This window comes from Orcinus orca, chromosome 8 (assembly GCF_937001465.1).
Source record: "Orcinus orca chromosome 8, mOrcOrc1.1, whole genome shotgun sequence".
In the NCBI taxonomy this organism is placed as follows: Eukaryota; Metazoa; Chordata; class Mammalia; order Artiodactyla; family Delphinidae; genus Orcinus; species Orcinus orca.
In genome coordinates this window covers 4,743,732-4,757,748 of record NC_064566.1, presented here as the reverse complement: position 1 = coordinate 4,757,748, position 14,017 = coordinate 4,743,732, and the positions used below count along the sequence as shown (strand labels likewise).

Genomic DNA, 14,017 nt, shown 5'->3' with positions numbered 1-14,017 from the left:
CCGGAGTGTGTTCTCCCCACCAAGACAGATTTCCTGTGGAGGTAGATGTAGCCCCTTCTACTGCAGTCCATTAAAAAACTTTTGGTACCTGGAGTTTATCTAAAGCAGCCTCCCCATCCCACCGCCCCCTTCAGAAAAGAGAAGAGCTAACCATTAAAGGGGCTGTTGATTCCCACCCTCCCCTGAGACAGTACATCATGTGCTCCCTGCAGTATCGTTACTGCTGACTCTCAGGAAGGACACTCCAGTGTGTGCACGTACTGGGTGCTAGAGCTTCGACGGCGCCCTCGGCCTGGTTGGGGTGATGAGCCCTCCTGCTGTGGCTGGGGGAGTTGGATGGTTCCAAGAGCACATTTCCCATGTGCTGGAAATGTGGCCGGTGCAGGCCGAGGAGAGTGAGGACAGGAGCGTGGCCTGCCCTATTCATGGGGTAGGGAGGACACATCCACAGACGAGGCTTGCTCATCACTAGGTTCCTGCTTAACAGGTACTGTCCTTGTCTGAAGGGTCCAGGAGAAGTTGACAGAGGAGAAGCCCAACTCTGCAGCAACTTTTTTTTGCAAAGGACAAAGCGTTTGGGGCATCAGCACCTTCTCTATCTGACTTGCAAGAGAAGTTAATTTTGTCTTTTGGACAGTCCTGTTGATACTTCCGTTTTGTATTAAGTGATGAATTGCATATATTTATTGAGGAAATGTTAGACTCCTGATTGCAAACAGTGGATTTGATACCCTGGTGTGTGTTGTCATCTGTGCTGGAACCTGCTGGTCTCACTGGGCAGGTGATGCTCAGTGCCACAAGCCACGGAGCATAGGCGTTTGGTGCTGAGATTTCAGAACTTTCCTGTAGAATAGCACACTGCGCACTGAAAGAAGTAATATTTCTTATCCATCAGTATATTCCAGAAAGCTGCGTTTATTTTTTTAAGCCAAAGAATTGTGTTCATCTTTCTTTGCTGCTAAAAGGATATAAATTTGGGGGGTTATATTTTTCTTCAAGTATTTAATTAAAGAAATTTTTCCTTGTCAGAACTTTAATTACATTTCCCTACACAAAGTAACGTGTATTTTGTTTGTGGTATTGTTAAGTAAAGCCTGGAAGGGTAAAATACTCATGCTTGACATATGTTATTTCTTTGGACCCTGGCTTTTTATTCACTGTAGCTTATGGCCAGTGTTAATTTGTGTTATTTCTTAAGCAGTTTCTTCACTAATTTTATTTTATTATAAATTTGACTTCTGATGTGTTTTATAGTTAAAATTGTACTTCTTTCCCTTAGCGGCATTCAAATGCATCACAGTCACTTTGTGAAATTGTTCGCCTGAGCAGAGACCAGATGTTACAAATTCAGAACAGTACAGAACCAGACCCCCTGCTTGCCACTCTAGAAAAGTATGTTTGAAACTCTCTTCTTGTTCTTTTTTCATATTGATGCTATTTGATGTGCTTCCAGTGTAAGTACTTGGTAAGTGTTTCTTACGTGGGAATCCTGTCCCTGGAAAATAACCTGTGGATGGCTGAGAAGGCAGGAAAACCTGCTTATCTGATCTCAGCCAGTCGTGATGCCCATTGGAGACTTACAGGGTAAGAATGTAAATAAATGACATTTATATGTAGACTTTGAACTTTTCAATAATTGTAAACTAAGTTCTATAAAACTATCATGGATGGGGCAGTGACATCATAACTGCTGTCACTGCCTCCATGGTCTTTGGGGAAGATAGGTATATGAAGTAATTTGACCCATCTTAGTCAGTGATTTTTTCTTTTTTTAAATTTTTTGGCCATGCCGCGTGGCTTGCGGGATCTTAGTTCCCCGACCAGAGATTAAACCCGCACCATCAGCAGTGAAAGGCCAAGTCCTGACCACTGGACCACCAGGGAATTCCCAGTCAGTGATTTTTAATCAGAAGTTCTTCTTAGGATCCACTGTACCTTGGCAGCTGACTGGGGTAACCTGACCAGACCTGATTCGAAGGCTTATACATCTTGTATGTTTTGTTTCTTTATATTGCTTCTGCCCTTATTTTTAGATAATTCCTAATGAACAGACATCTCATGTGTTTCAGGTGGAAGACAGCTTGGGGGTGGTGTAGTATTTTGAAATCTGCGAATGGCCAACCTACCATACTGGTATTTGTAGATTCATACATTTTCAGGAAGAGTATGGGCATACGTTTGCCTGCATCCCTACAACTGAACGTTATTTTAGTAAACAAAAATAAGGCATTTCCCCACTTTGGATGAGTAACTGGAAAGAGTGCCTACAGTTAGCGTTGTTATGTACGAATGGCAGTCTCGCATCAGTTTACTGCTACTGTTGTTCTTCTTAATGACTTTGTTGGAATTTTTTAGTCCTCCTGTATATTGAGACTCGTTTGCATCTTTTGGCCGGGAAGACCCTTTTATTAAACTAAGACATTTGTGTGTATTGTTTACTTGGCAAGTGTGAGACAAACAAGGAACAAATTAGAGACAAGATATCTTGTTTTAAACTCTGTATTCTGAGAAATAAAGTTGTATTTTCCCAGTGTGCATTGTAGAATCGGAAGGAATTGACTAGTTCTCTCAAGTAGCAAGACAAGAGATTATCAGCTTCTGAGTAAAATGTCATCTTACCTGCCCCATTTCAGTTATTCTTGGGCATTATGGCATATGTACTCCTTTTATAATATACAATACCGATAATTGTAGTAGAAATAGGTTGAACCATGTAAAAATTAACTTACTCAAGGTTAAAAAATGTTGACTGACAGTAATTTCATATGGTTCATGACTGCACTGTCCAATAGAAATATAATAAAAGTCACATGTAATTTAAAAATTCTAGTAGCCATATTAAAGTAAAAAAATAGGTGAAATTAATTTTTATGTTTTATTTAATAGGTACAAAATAATATTTCAACATATGTTCATTTAAAAAATTATTAATGAGTGAGTCTACATTCTTTACTTTGTGCAAAGTTTTGCAAATCCAGTGTGTAGTTTACACTTAGAGCAGGCCAATTCAGACTAGTTACCTTTTGAGCGTTCTGTGGCCACAGGTGGTGCTTGGCTCCCTTCCTGGACTGTGCAGGTTCACCCCGAGTGTCAGGCTGGTCAGTAGTAATCACTGAGTTCTTCTGTGCCAGCCCTCTCTTCACTCAACTCTATTTGGACTAAACGTGGGATCTAGCTATTGGAGCCTCTGTGTGCACTAGCTAATATATTTCAGACTGTGTTTTTAGACCTGGATCAGGCAACTGTACTTTGATGCAGAGAGGTACATAATCAACATCATTAAATGTTAGTCAGAGTAAATTTCTTCAACTACATGGTCCTAAAGAGTCAGGGGCTCCGTGGTGTCACTGAGTTAAACCTTCACTGCACTGAGCATCGGGGAGACTTAACTCTATAACAGTGCTTCCCACACTCTTCTTGAGGATGAGAACCAACCCTTTTTAGTATCAGACGTGTTCCCACATTATAGTCGTTCTCTTTAGTATCTGTTGATTGAGGAAGTACACAGTGACCAAAGGCTCCTGTGAGCTTAGTAAGCTTTTATTAATTTTAACAGTATCTGTGTATATTTTATATATTGTTATATATCTGTATGTATTTGATTATCACCTAATAATATATAGCAGTGTTGTGTTATAAGCCAGTCTACTCGGTATACAGGCTAACCCCCACATAAACACCGTATGTGTAACTGGAAGTGTAGGTTAGCACTGCAGGAAGAATTGGAAATGAGCTAAGGTTAAAGAGAATGGTCAAGGTGGGTAGGGATACCAAAAGGCCTCTAAGAAAGTGGACCGAGGTGTTAGGTAGTGAGTGTTAGCTTGGGAAACAATCTGAGCTTAAATTGAATGTATTTAATTTAGTAGCTCTGTTGTGGGAAAATCTGAAGTTCCAGAATTCCTTTAAAACTAGTTGTGTTAGGGAGGGTTGGACCAGGCAGCTCCTAATTCTTGATACTAATGAGCTTACAGTGGGTCGGCCTCTGGGCCGGGTTGAGCCCAGTTATTTTTATAGATGCGAGTCTTTAGCTGCCCACACAAAAACAAAACAAAACAGAAGTGCGCCATCGTCTCAAAGGCCTGGGTGAAGAACCTGGCTGGCCTCGTGCGTAACACAGCTCACATAATGAACTTTATTGGTGTTCGTCTAAGAACTCCATTTTTTTTTTTGCGGTACGCGGGCCTCTCTCTGTTGTGGCCTCTCCCGTTGCGGAGCACAGGCTCCGGACGCGCAGGCTCAGCGGCCATGGCTCACGGGCCCATCCACTCCGCGGCATGTGGGATCTTCCCAGACCGGGGCACGAACCCGCGTCCCCTGCATCGACAGGCGGACTCTCAACCACTGCGCCACCAGGGAAGCCCAAGAACTCCATTTTTTAAAAAGTGGAAGTGAATATGTCTTCTCATTTGTAAATAAATGCCTTATTATTTAAAGAATATGAAGGCATTCTTTTTATCCTGTTTAATAAGTTCAGTTCTTCAGTTTATGATTTCTTCTGTATTTGGTGATATTTGTATGTTTAGCTAAGACTCAGAATATGGCTCAGCTGCTGTGTTGCATCTTGACCGTCACATTTTTGCTGGTTATTATCTCATTTTTGTCCATTAGTAGAACGCTGTCCATGGGTATGGTAGACTTCCAATTTGATGCAGCCATGAAAGAGTGAGAACCTCTTTGTTAGCCACTCCCTTCAGGCGTCAGGGTTTATGAAAGGTGATATTGCTCTCTGGAAAGTTAGACACTACAGCTGAATGAGAAGGTGGACATCTACAGTTGGATGCCCTGTCGGTACCCCTCTACCTGGGGTGAGGCTGCTATTTGAAGAATATACGTATTTACAGAAAAGCAGTCTGTTTTCCAGTGCTCAGTTCCAAGTTTAATAGTTACTCTGTAGACTGCTGTGTGTTTAGTGACTTTTACAGTACTGTTTTGGGTAGAGATCTCACAAGCAATTCTAGTGCTGGTCTGAGAGTACTTGAAAGCTACTTCCTGCAAGGGGATCCTCTGAAGTTAGGTTAGATACCAGTTTTATTTGCTTCCCCCAAAGAGGAAGAGATTCTCTCCTACTTGCTGCCCTAACCTGGCAAAGGAACTGGTGTTAGTAGCCAGTGAGCACAGCTGTACCTTGGGGTGACTAGTGTGTCTGCCAGGTGGGCACCAGGGACAACACAGCTGTCCCTCTCATTGCTAAGGTGATTCCATTTCTTAATCCCCATGGGTTCTAAAAATTACTGACATCCTAAGAAACAGGTTTTCCTTGAGAACATCCGTATAAATTTATTCACCTAACAGGTTACCCTTGTATTCTACATTAATTGTGACCTTGTATACATGAATGGGGGGGTGTCATGGGAAGAGCCTGTGGAGAATACTTTTGGGGCAGTAGTTCAGTCACACCCATTTCACTGCTACCACATTATTTTGGTTTACCAAATTTTAGTTGTAGAGTACAGTGCAGCAAGTGATGTTATCTTGTATCTGTTTTAGATCTTTGTTAATTATACATGAATGCCTTTGTGGGAAAACATTTATGGTTTCTTTTGTAAAAAGTCCCCTCCTTCTGTGGGGCTGAAGGGTTCTGAGTCTTTTTACCGCCCGTCCCCACCATCTGAGTAGGAGGTGACTTCCAGTCGTGAGGTGTTTGTTGGCTTTCAACAAGATTGGCAAAGGCAAGCAGGGCCCAGATGACTTTGCTGAGGGGAGGGGATAGGAATATATATATATATATATATATATATATGTCTGTGTTACATTTATGATAAGCAAGATCACTGGCCTTCCTTATAGATATATTAAACATAAAATATTGTTAATAAATATGCACAAGTGAGGTTGAACTCTTTTATAATACTTGTCTTACTGATACCATGATCTTTTTCTCCGAAGTTGTTTGTGTTAAACAATGTTACAATTAGCGCTTGACTATTGATTTGTTTTCCTAGGCAAGAAATCATAGAGCAGCTCCTATCAAATATTTTCCACAAGGAGAAGAATGAATCGGCCATAGTCAGCGCAGTCCAGATATTGTTGGCTTTACTTGAGACACGGCGACCAACGTAAGTTTTCCTTTCTGTCTTGCAAAATGAGCCATTTGGTTTTGCTTTTAGAATTTTTAAAAGCTAAGAGTTAAGTTGTTGGTTGATCGCTACAGTATCATGCCCGTGAATTTCAGGTGTTGAATCTTTTTCTACTATGTAAATAGTTTTATATGAATGGGATGCACAGATGCAGTTGAACTATATGGTTTGGTAAACACTATTGGCAATATGTGGATTCTAGTCATTTGGGGTATTGTAGTAGTTACCAGAATGCTTCTATAATAAGTCAAACCCATACAGAATGGCTCAAACACAAGAGAAGCTTATTTCTTGCTTATGAAAATTGAAAATAGGTGTTCCTGGTTTGTATGCAGCTCTCCTCCAAGTGGCAGTTCAGGGCTCTTTCCATCTTGTGATTCTGTCCAGTGCTTGCTAACTTGAGGCTTTGGGTTGTTTTTTTCCGGGGTTTCACATATGAGGCAACTACAGTTCATTAGGCTGTTTAAAAATGGACGGGCAGGTGGCTTGAGGCCTTAAGGAAAACTTTGTGCTGTGTGTTTCAGAATCAGAAATATAGTCTTGTTTTCCCTATGTATGTGCCTCTGGACAAGCCAATTAATATCTGTCATATTATTCTTTTTTTTCTTTTTTTCTTTTTTGCTGTACGCGGGCCTCTCACTGTTGTGGTGTCTCCCGTTGCGGAGCACAGGCTCCGGATGCGCAGGCTCAGCGGCCATGGCTCACGGGCCCAGCCGCTCCGTGGCATGTGGGATCTTCCCGGACCGGGGCACGAACCCGCGTCCCCTGCATCGGCAGGCGGACTCTCAACCGCTGCGCCACCAGGGAAGCCCTGTCATATTATTCTTTACAGTTTATACCCAAAGCTAATTTACTTATTAATTGTCAGAGTTTTCCTAATTGTTCTCTGGAGAATGAGAATTTGAAGAGGTATGTATGTGTTTGCATTCCGGGAACATGTGGTTTAGAGATTAGAATTTGTATTTTCTTACCCACTATTGGATCCATCCAGTAAAGCAGAGGGCATGAAGAGGAGGAGAGACACGGTCTGCTGTCAGCATATGAAAATTTAGCCATCCAGCGTTTCTGGATTTAGTTTGTGATGTCATTTTGGTTTCCAGCAAAATAGTAAACACAGCCTTACCAATCCCTGCTTCCCAAAGTCTTCATCTCTATTTCTGGTTCTTTAATCTCTGGTTAGTGATAATGGAAGGGCAGTGTGGCAGCACTGCTTCAGCTCTGTTGTCATTTGGAGTTGTATCTGCAGTTTTGACTTTGCCTATGTCTTCCCTGGTAAATCATATTTTAAATAGCGTAACCAATAACTTAAGGTATTAATCAGGTGATACAGGACTGTTATCTTGCTACTCATGCTGCAAGGCAGTTGCATCATCTCTCAAAATGGTTTAAAAGCACATGAGCTGGTGCTGTGAGATTTATATTGACAACTCTGTCTTGAGAATGGAGACGATACAGTAATAAATGACAGGAAGGAATTTCTGATCAGAAGGAACTTATCCTCAGACCACAAAGGTTTATCAAATACTAAGCACGATTAACTTTAAGAGGGGCAGGTGGAGGGGTGGTGGACAACTGAGATCTTAGCCTTATCCTTATGTGATTTCTGAATCCCTAGGATAAAGGATAAATCTTAAAAATATTTGGACAAGAAAAAAGTGGGTTAACTACAAAGCAAATCACGTTGCCAGACATGTCATTTGTAAAGCTAACTAAACACTGAAAAACAGGGGCAGGATTGTGACCCTGAAGCACTTTTGTTGCTGTGTGAGGGCAGGAGGCATTTTCAAGCATATGGACCTCAGTGTCCCATCCGTGTCCTGTACCTGGGCCAAATTACTCGAAGATGGACTTTACCGAAGCCAAGCAGGAAAATAAGGTAGAATAAAGAACTTAAGATAAGGAAATATGTTGGTGAAAGTAATGATAAATGAAACAGATAGGAATGTGACAATTCATATGACTATGAAAGTTATGTTAAGAATGAATAATTGAATAAGTCAAATGTTGAAAAAAAAAACCCAATAAATTCCAGATTATTTTAATAAAACTCAAGAAGTAATGAGAGGGCTTCCCTGGTGGCGCAGTGGTTGAGAGTCTGCCTGCCAGTGCAGGGGACACGGGTTTGTGCCCCGGTCCGGGAAAGAAAGGAGAGAAAGGGTAAGTTAGTGCACAATATAATTCTTATCTTCTACTGAGGAACTGAGGTACTTTGATACACAGTTTCATTTTTCATCTTAAAAAAATGATAGTTCCAATGTCTTTTTTATAAACGTAGAATGATAGTAGGTTATGTAACGCCCAAAGCGCCTCAGGTGCAGGGAGAGCAAGGACACCCTGAGAACTACAGACTCAGGACTTTGCACATACCTGCGAGCCCTGCTCAGGAAGTACTGGAGGCCGGGTAAGAGCCCTGAGAAGGCCTCCCTTGCAGAGTAGGGCTGCGGAGTGCAGCAGCAGGGTCCTTCTCCATTCCCGCCCCTGCTGAATAAAACCCTGAAGCCACTGGCGAAAGGGCAGCAAACCCTGTAACCCTAAAGACTCGATGAGGAGGAAGGGACCAGGAAAATGTCTCTGCCCCACAGGACAAGCAGGGACACTTTTCAGGGCCCAGGCTATTAGAGAGCCCCTACCACTGAGGTAAGGGCAGGATCACCGAGAGGGCCCCACCCCTGAGGTCCATGAGCACTTCCGCTGCCTGAGACTGAGGCTGAACCAGAACAACAGAGCGGTCCTCCCCACCAGGCCACCACACATCGAGTGACGAGAGCAGCGTGCTGGCGGAGGGAAGGCTGCAGTGTGGAAGGAGGCCATCAGCACAGGAGCAGGCTTGAAGGGAAGAACCTCAGCCAGGGGCAGAGCAGAAGTTGAGAAAACCTTGGCAATCCATCCCTAACTATAAATACAAAGTGACTTGAGACACATTTAAAGTCTTCAGTGTGCCGAGAGAAGTCAGTCATAGGAACAACAAAACCCAAACCTAACTCAGCTGCTGACTATAAATTGATCCAGAAACCCCACACTAAAGACCTAGAAAAAAAGGGGTGTATCCATTGCAAATACTAGTTATATCAGTCTCTGTTGTCTTACACAGCATGTCCACGTCACAGCTAAAAAATTGCAAGACAAAGAAGCAAGATAAAAAGAACCCAAACAAACTGAACTCTCAAGAGAAAAAGCAGTCAGGAGAACTAGATTCAAAAATGTTGGAACAATCTGGTAGGGAATTTAAGATAACTATGATTAATGTGTTAAAGGCTTGTGGGAAAAGTGAGCAATATGTGAACAGATGGAGAATTTTAACAGATATGGAAGATCATACACAAATGCTAGAAATGAAAACTACAACAGAAATTGAAGAATGCCTTTGGGCTCATTTGTAAACTTTGACATAGTTGAGGAAAGGATCAGTGTAGGACACTAGAAGTTACCGATACTGAAATATGAAGAGTTAAACCAGGAAGACAGTTTCTTTGTGAGGCCTAGAAGTCATGAAGCATCACCAGGAACAAGTAACCGTGTGCCCAGATCTCAGTTTCTCATGCCATCCTCCAGTAAAGGAACCAGGGCTTCATGGAGAAGTGGCTGGTTCTGCAACTGGGCTAAGAAGTATACAAGATGAATGTGGAGCATCCTGTGGTGCAGACAGTAAGGACGCGCTCCGAGAGAAAACCCACAGCACCGGGTGTGTGAGAGGGGCACGGGCCAACTAAAAGAGCTCCCAGTGGCCAGAGCTGGCAACACTTGCACAATAAAATAAGGCAGTATTGTTTTATAACACAAAGTATAAAATACCCATGGGTTCATACTGATATAAATAAGTGACTGAATAAGTAAAAGAGGGTGAAGAGACAAACCTCCCCTGTGGGAGAATTCCAAATAGTTCATAATCCCTTCTCAAGGAGGAAGAAAAAGACTGTCCGTTCTTGACGTGTAGACTGCACCTCATGACTTCCTTCTAAAAAGTGCAGTATGAAGAGAGAATAAAATGAGAACTTGACAGTTACTCTGTCAAGTTTGACAGAGAAATCTGACCAGCACTTCCTCAGCCATATAATCAAAGTCAGCAGCCAGCACTGTTGTGTTGATAGTATGTAATGAAAATGTCATTTTACTTGTGTGTTCTTCCTCTCAAAGACCCATGATCATGAGAAAAATGTTAAGACCAGACCCCAAATGAGGGACATTTGCAAAGTACCTGACCAGGAAAGTCTGAGTAACTATCACAGCCAAGAGGAGGCTAAGGACACTTGAAAGCTAAATATAGTGTGGTGTCCTCGGTGGATTCTGGGTCAGAGAAACAACTGTAGGCAAAAACCAAGGAAATCTGAATAAAGTATGGATTTTACGTGTGGGTACTGGTTCATTAATTTTGACAAATGAAAGATAATAACGGGAAACTGGGTATGGGTCACATGGGAACTCTGTACTATTTTTGCAATTTTTTTGTAAATCTAAAACAGAAGTTCTAACAGAAATTGACATAACGTTTAGACAGAAATCAGTAAGAAGCACAGTACTAGCAATTCAGTGGACCTAATTGACGACACCAAGTGCTGGCAGGACTGCAGGGCAGCAGGAAATCTCATTTGTTGCCGGTGGAAATGCAAAATGGTGCAGCCACTTTGGAAGACAGTCTGGTAGTTTCTTAGAAAACTAAACATACTTTTACCATACACTCCAGCAGTTGTGCTCCTTCATATTTACCCAGAGGAGTTGAAGACTTAGGTTCACACAAAAACCTGCACACAGTTGTTCAGCAGCTTTATCCACACTTGGCAAAGCTTGGAAGCAGCCAGGAGGTCCTCAGTAGGTGAGTGGATAAATAAACCGTAGTTCATCCAGACGGTGGAATATTATTCAGCACTAAAAAGAATGTGCCCTCATGCCATGAAAAGACATGGAGGGACCTTAAATGCAAATGAAAAAGAAAGAAGTGAGGGCTTCCCTGGTGGCGCAGTGGTTGAGAGTCCGCCTGCCGATGCAGGGGACACGGGTTCGTGCCCCGCTCCGGGAAGATCCCACATGCCGCGGAGCGGCTGGGCCCGTGAGCCATGGCCGCTGAGCCTGCGCGTCCGGAGCCTGTGCTCCGCGGCGGGAGAGGCCACAACAGTGAGAGGCCCGTGTACCGGAAAAACAAACAAAAAAAAAAATAGAAAGAAAGAAGTGAAAGAAGCCAGTGTGAAAAGGCTACATACGTTCTGGAAAACGTCATAGTTTACTGTGGAGACAGTAAAAAGATCACGGTTGCCAGGGGTTGGCAAGGGGAGTGAAATGAATAGGTGGAGCACAGGGGACCGTTAGGGCAGTGAAAATGCTCTGTATAATATCATAGTGACCAATACATGTCATTATTTGTCCAAACCCATTAGAGTGAACCATAATGTAAGCTGGGTTCTGGGTGGTGATGATGTGTCAGTGTAGGTTCATGGATTGTAATAAACATACTCTGGTAGAGGATGTTGATAATGGGGAGGCTGTGCGTTTGTGGGGGCAGAGGGTATATGGGAGTCTCTGTACCTTCCCCTCCATTTTGCTGTGAACTTCAAACTGCTTCACAAAAATAGCTTTAATAAATATCAACCAGTATAACTGATACCAACAGACTAAAGAAGTAAAACCATGTGATCATTTCATTACATTCTTGTATGATAAAACCTCTCTGCAAATTAGGAATAGAAGGGAACTTGGAAACTGAAAAACAAAAGAAAACCCATAGCTACCATCATTCTTAATGGGCAAAGACTGAAATCATAGCCCCTAAAATCAAGGACCATGGCAAGAATATTTCCCGTCACCAGTTCTATTCAGCCTCATGCTACAGGCCCTAGCGGTGCAGTGAGGCAGGAAAGAAAGAAAAGGCATCCAGATTGGGGACTAGGATGTGGACATACGTTTTGTGGGGGGACCATTCAGCCCACTGAACAGCTGAACCAAACAAACAGAGCCAGTGCTGGTGACAGTGAAGCCTCACACTCTCCGACTGGGATGTTAAGTCATGCTGCCATCTCCTAAAAACACCTGGCAGTTTTTTAACAAACAGACCTTTATTGCAATATATTATCCAGCACTCTTAGATATTTACCCAAGAAAAGTGAGAATTGTGTCACACAGAAACTTGTAAGTGAATATTTGTGCCCTTTATTCATAATCATCCCAAACAGTAAATAAGCAAAGTTTCCTTAACTGGTGAGTGGTTGAGGGAGCTGCGTGGATGCAGATACCGTGCATCTGGACTGTAGATCTCTGTTCAGAGAGGAAAGGAACAGACTCCCGATGCCCCAAACAGCCATCACTTCTTGTGCCTTTCCAAGTCTGTGTTCCAGATTTCATGTATCTCTTCGGAATATCAGCACAGGTTTTGTTTTGGATTTAGCAGATTTTTACATATATTTGAAAGGATTAAAATGTGAGAAACACCATGGATATTGATTGTAGTACCTGAGTCAAGGCAGGTACATAAATTGATGCTCACTAAGTATTTATTAGATGAACAAATAAAATGTATATGAATGATTAAGGAATTTTAGTATATGTTTTTGTATGGGTTTTTTTTTTTTTCACATAAGTGGGGAAAAGCGGATCATTCTATAAATGTGGCTTAGAAGTGACTCGCCACTTGGGGAAAAAAATATCATGTCTATACCTGTTTTGCATAAAAATAAATTCCAGATGAGTTAAATGAAAAACACCAGAGGAAAAGTATGCAAATACTCATAGGATTATGGCATTGTAAAGAACTTTTAAGTATGGCTTCCTGGACAGAGACTATAGTGAAGAATGCTATATTTGGCCACATAAATTATTAAAACCCCTGCACATTAAAAAGCACTATAATCAAAGCAAAAGGCCTTTATTCTGCCTACTCCCCCTTTCTAGGAATTGAGTTTCTGAAGGCTGTTCCGTGTAGCTCTTAGAAATCACTTGCCTGTGTGAAATATTTTCAAGTAACAGCCCTAATAACCACTCTCTAGGTGTTAGCTGTGTCCGGCAGCGCCCTCAGTCCTTTGTCCTCATTAGCGTGGTCCCCACAGCAGTCCTGGGGTAACAGCCCTAATAACCACTCTCTAGGTGTTAGCTGTGTCCGGCAGCGCCCTCAGTCCTTTGTCCTTATTAGCGTGGTCCCCACAGCAGTCCTGGGGTAACAGCCCTAATAACCACTCTCTAGGTGTTAGCTGTGTCCGGCAGCGCCCTCAGTCCTTTGTCCTTATTAGCGTGGTCCCCACAGCAGTCCTGGGGTAACAGCCCTAATAACCACTCTCTAGGTGTTAGCTGTGTCCAGCAGCGCCCTCAGTCCTTTGTCTACATTAGCGTGGTCCCCACAGCAGTCCTGGGAGGGACATTCTTCAGTGGTTCCCATTTTCCATATTAGAACGAATTACTGGTGAGTGAAGGTCCAGGGTTCAGGCTCAGGCAGTCGTGCTCCAGCAGCTACATTGTTAAGCGCTAGTTTGCACTGACACACCACTCTCAGGTTTATCTTTTAATCTGAATTGTACACCCACATTTTTAGACCCCTCCCTCCTTATGTCCCCAAACTTTGAGAACCCCTGTGCTTTCTAAAACTGATTGGGATTTGGGAGTCTCATTCCACTCGTAATTGTTTTTCTAAAAGGAGTGGTTTATAATGAGTATAGATGAAGCTTTATGCAGAAGAGTAAGTTAAGACTTTTAAATAGGAAGCAGTGTTGATTAGTCAAAAGAAACTGTATAGAACTAATACAGGCTTGTTTATTATTAACAGTCTTCCAGTGGCAGGCAGTGTGATGTGTCCTGTAATTCAGGGATCTCCTGCTGCTTTCCAGATTTTCTGGTTAGAGACCTGATATTAGTACAATAGGTATAAGGAGTTAAAAGGTTTAGGAGAGAATGGGAAGAAATGGATATAATTTCTCACCCGACACTGTACATCTTTGGATTTCAGACCATGTTGGCTGATCCCT

At 42.4% G+C, this 14,017-nt stretch overlaps 1 protein-coding gene across 19 annotated transcripts in view; it reads left to right on the top strand.

Moving 5' to 3' along the window:
- The window catches only part of PPP6R3 (protein phosphatase 6 regulatory subunit 3), a 126,772-nt gene that overhangs the window by 65,011 nt on the left and 47,744 nt on the right, over positions 1–14,017 (top strand). For all 19 annotated transcript variants that reach the window (XM_049712978.1, XM_004278042.3, XM_049712977.1 and 16 more), the window contains 2 exons: positions 1,280–1,392; positions 5,943–6,056. In XM_049712978.1, coding sequence (XP_049568935.1) covers positions 1,280–1,392; positions 5,943–6,056 — 227 coding nt within the window. The remainder of the gene's footprint in view (positions 1–1,279; positions 1,393–5,942; positions 6,057–14,017) is intronic.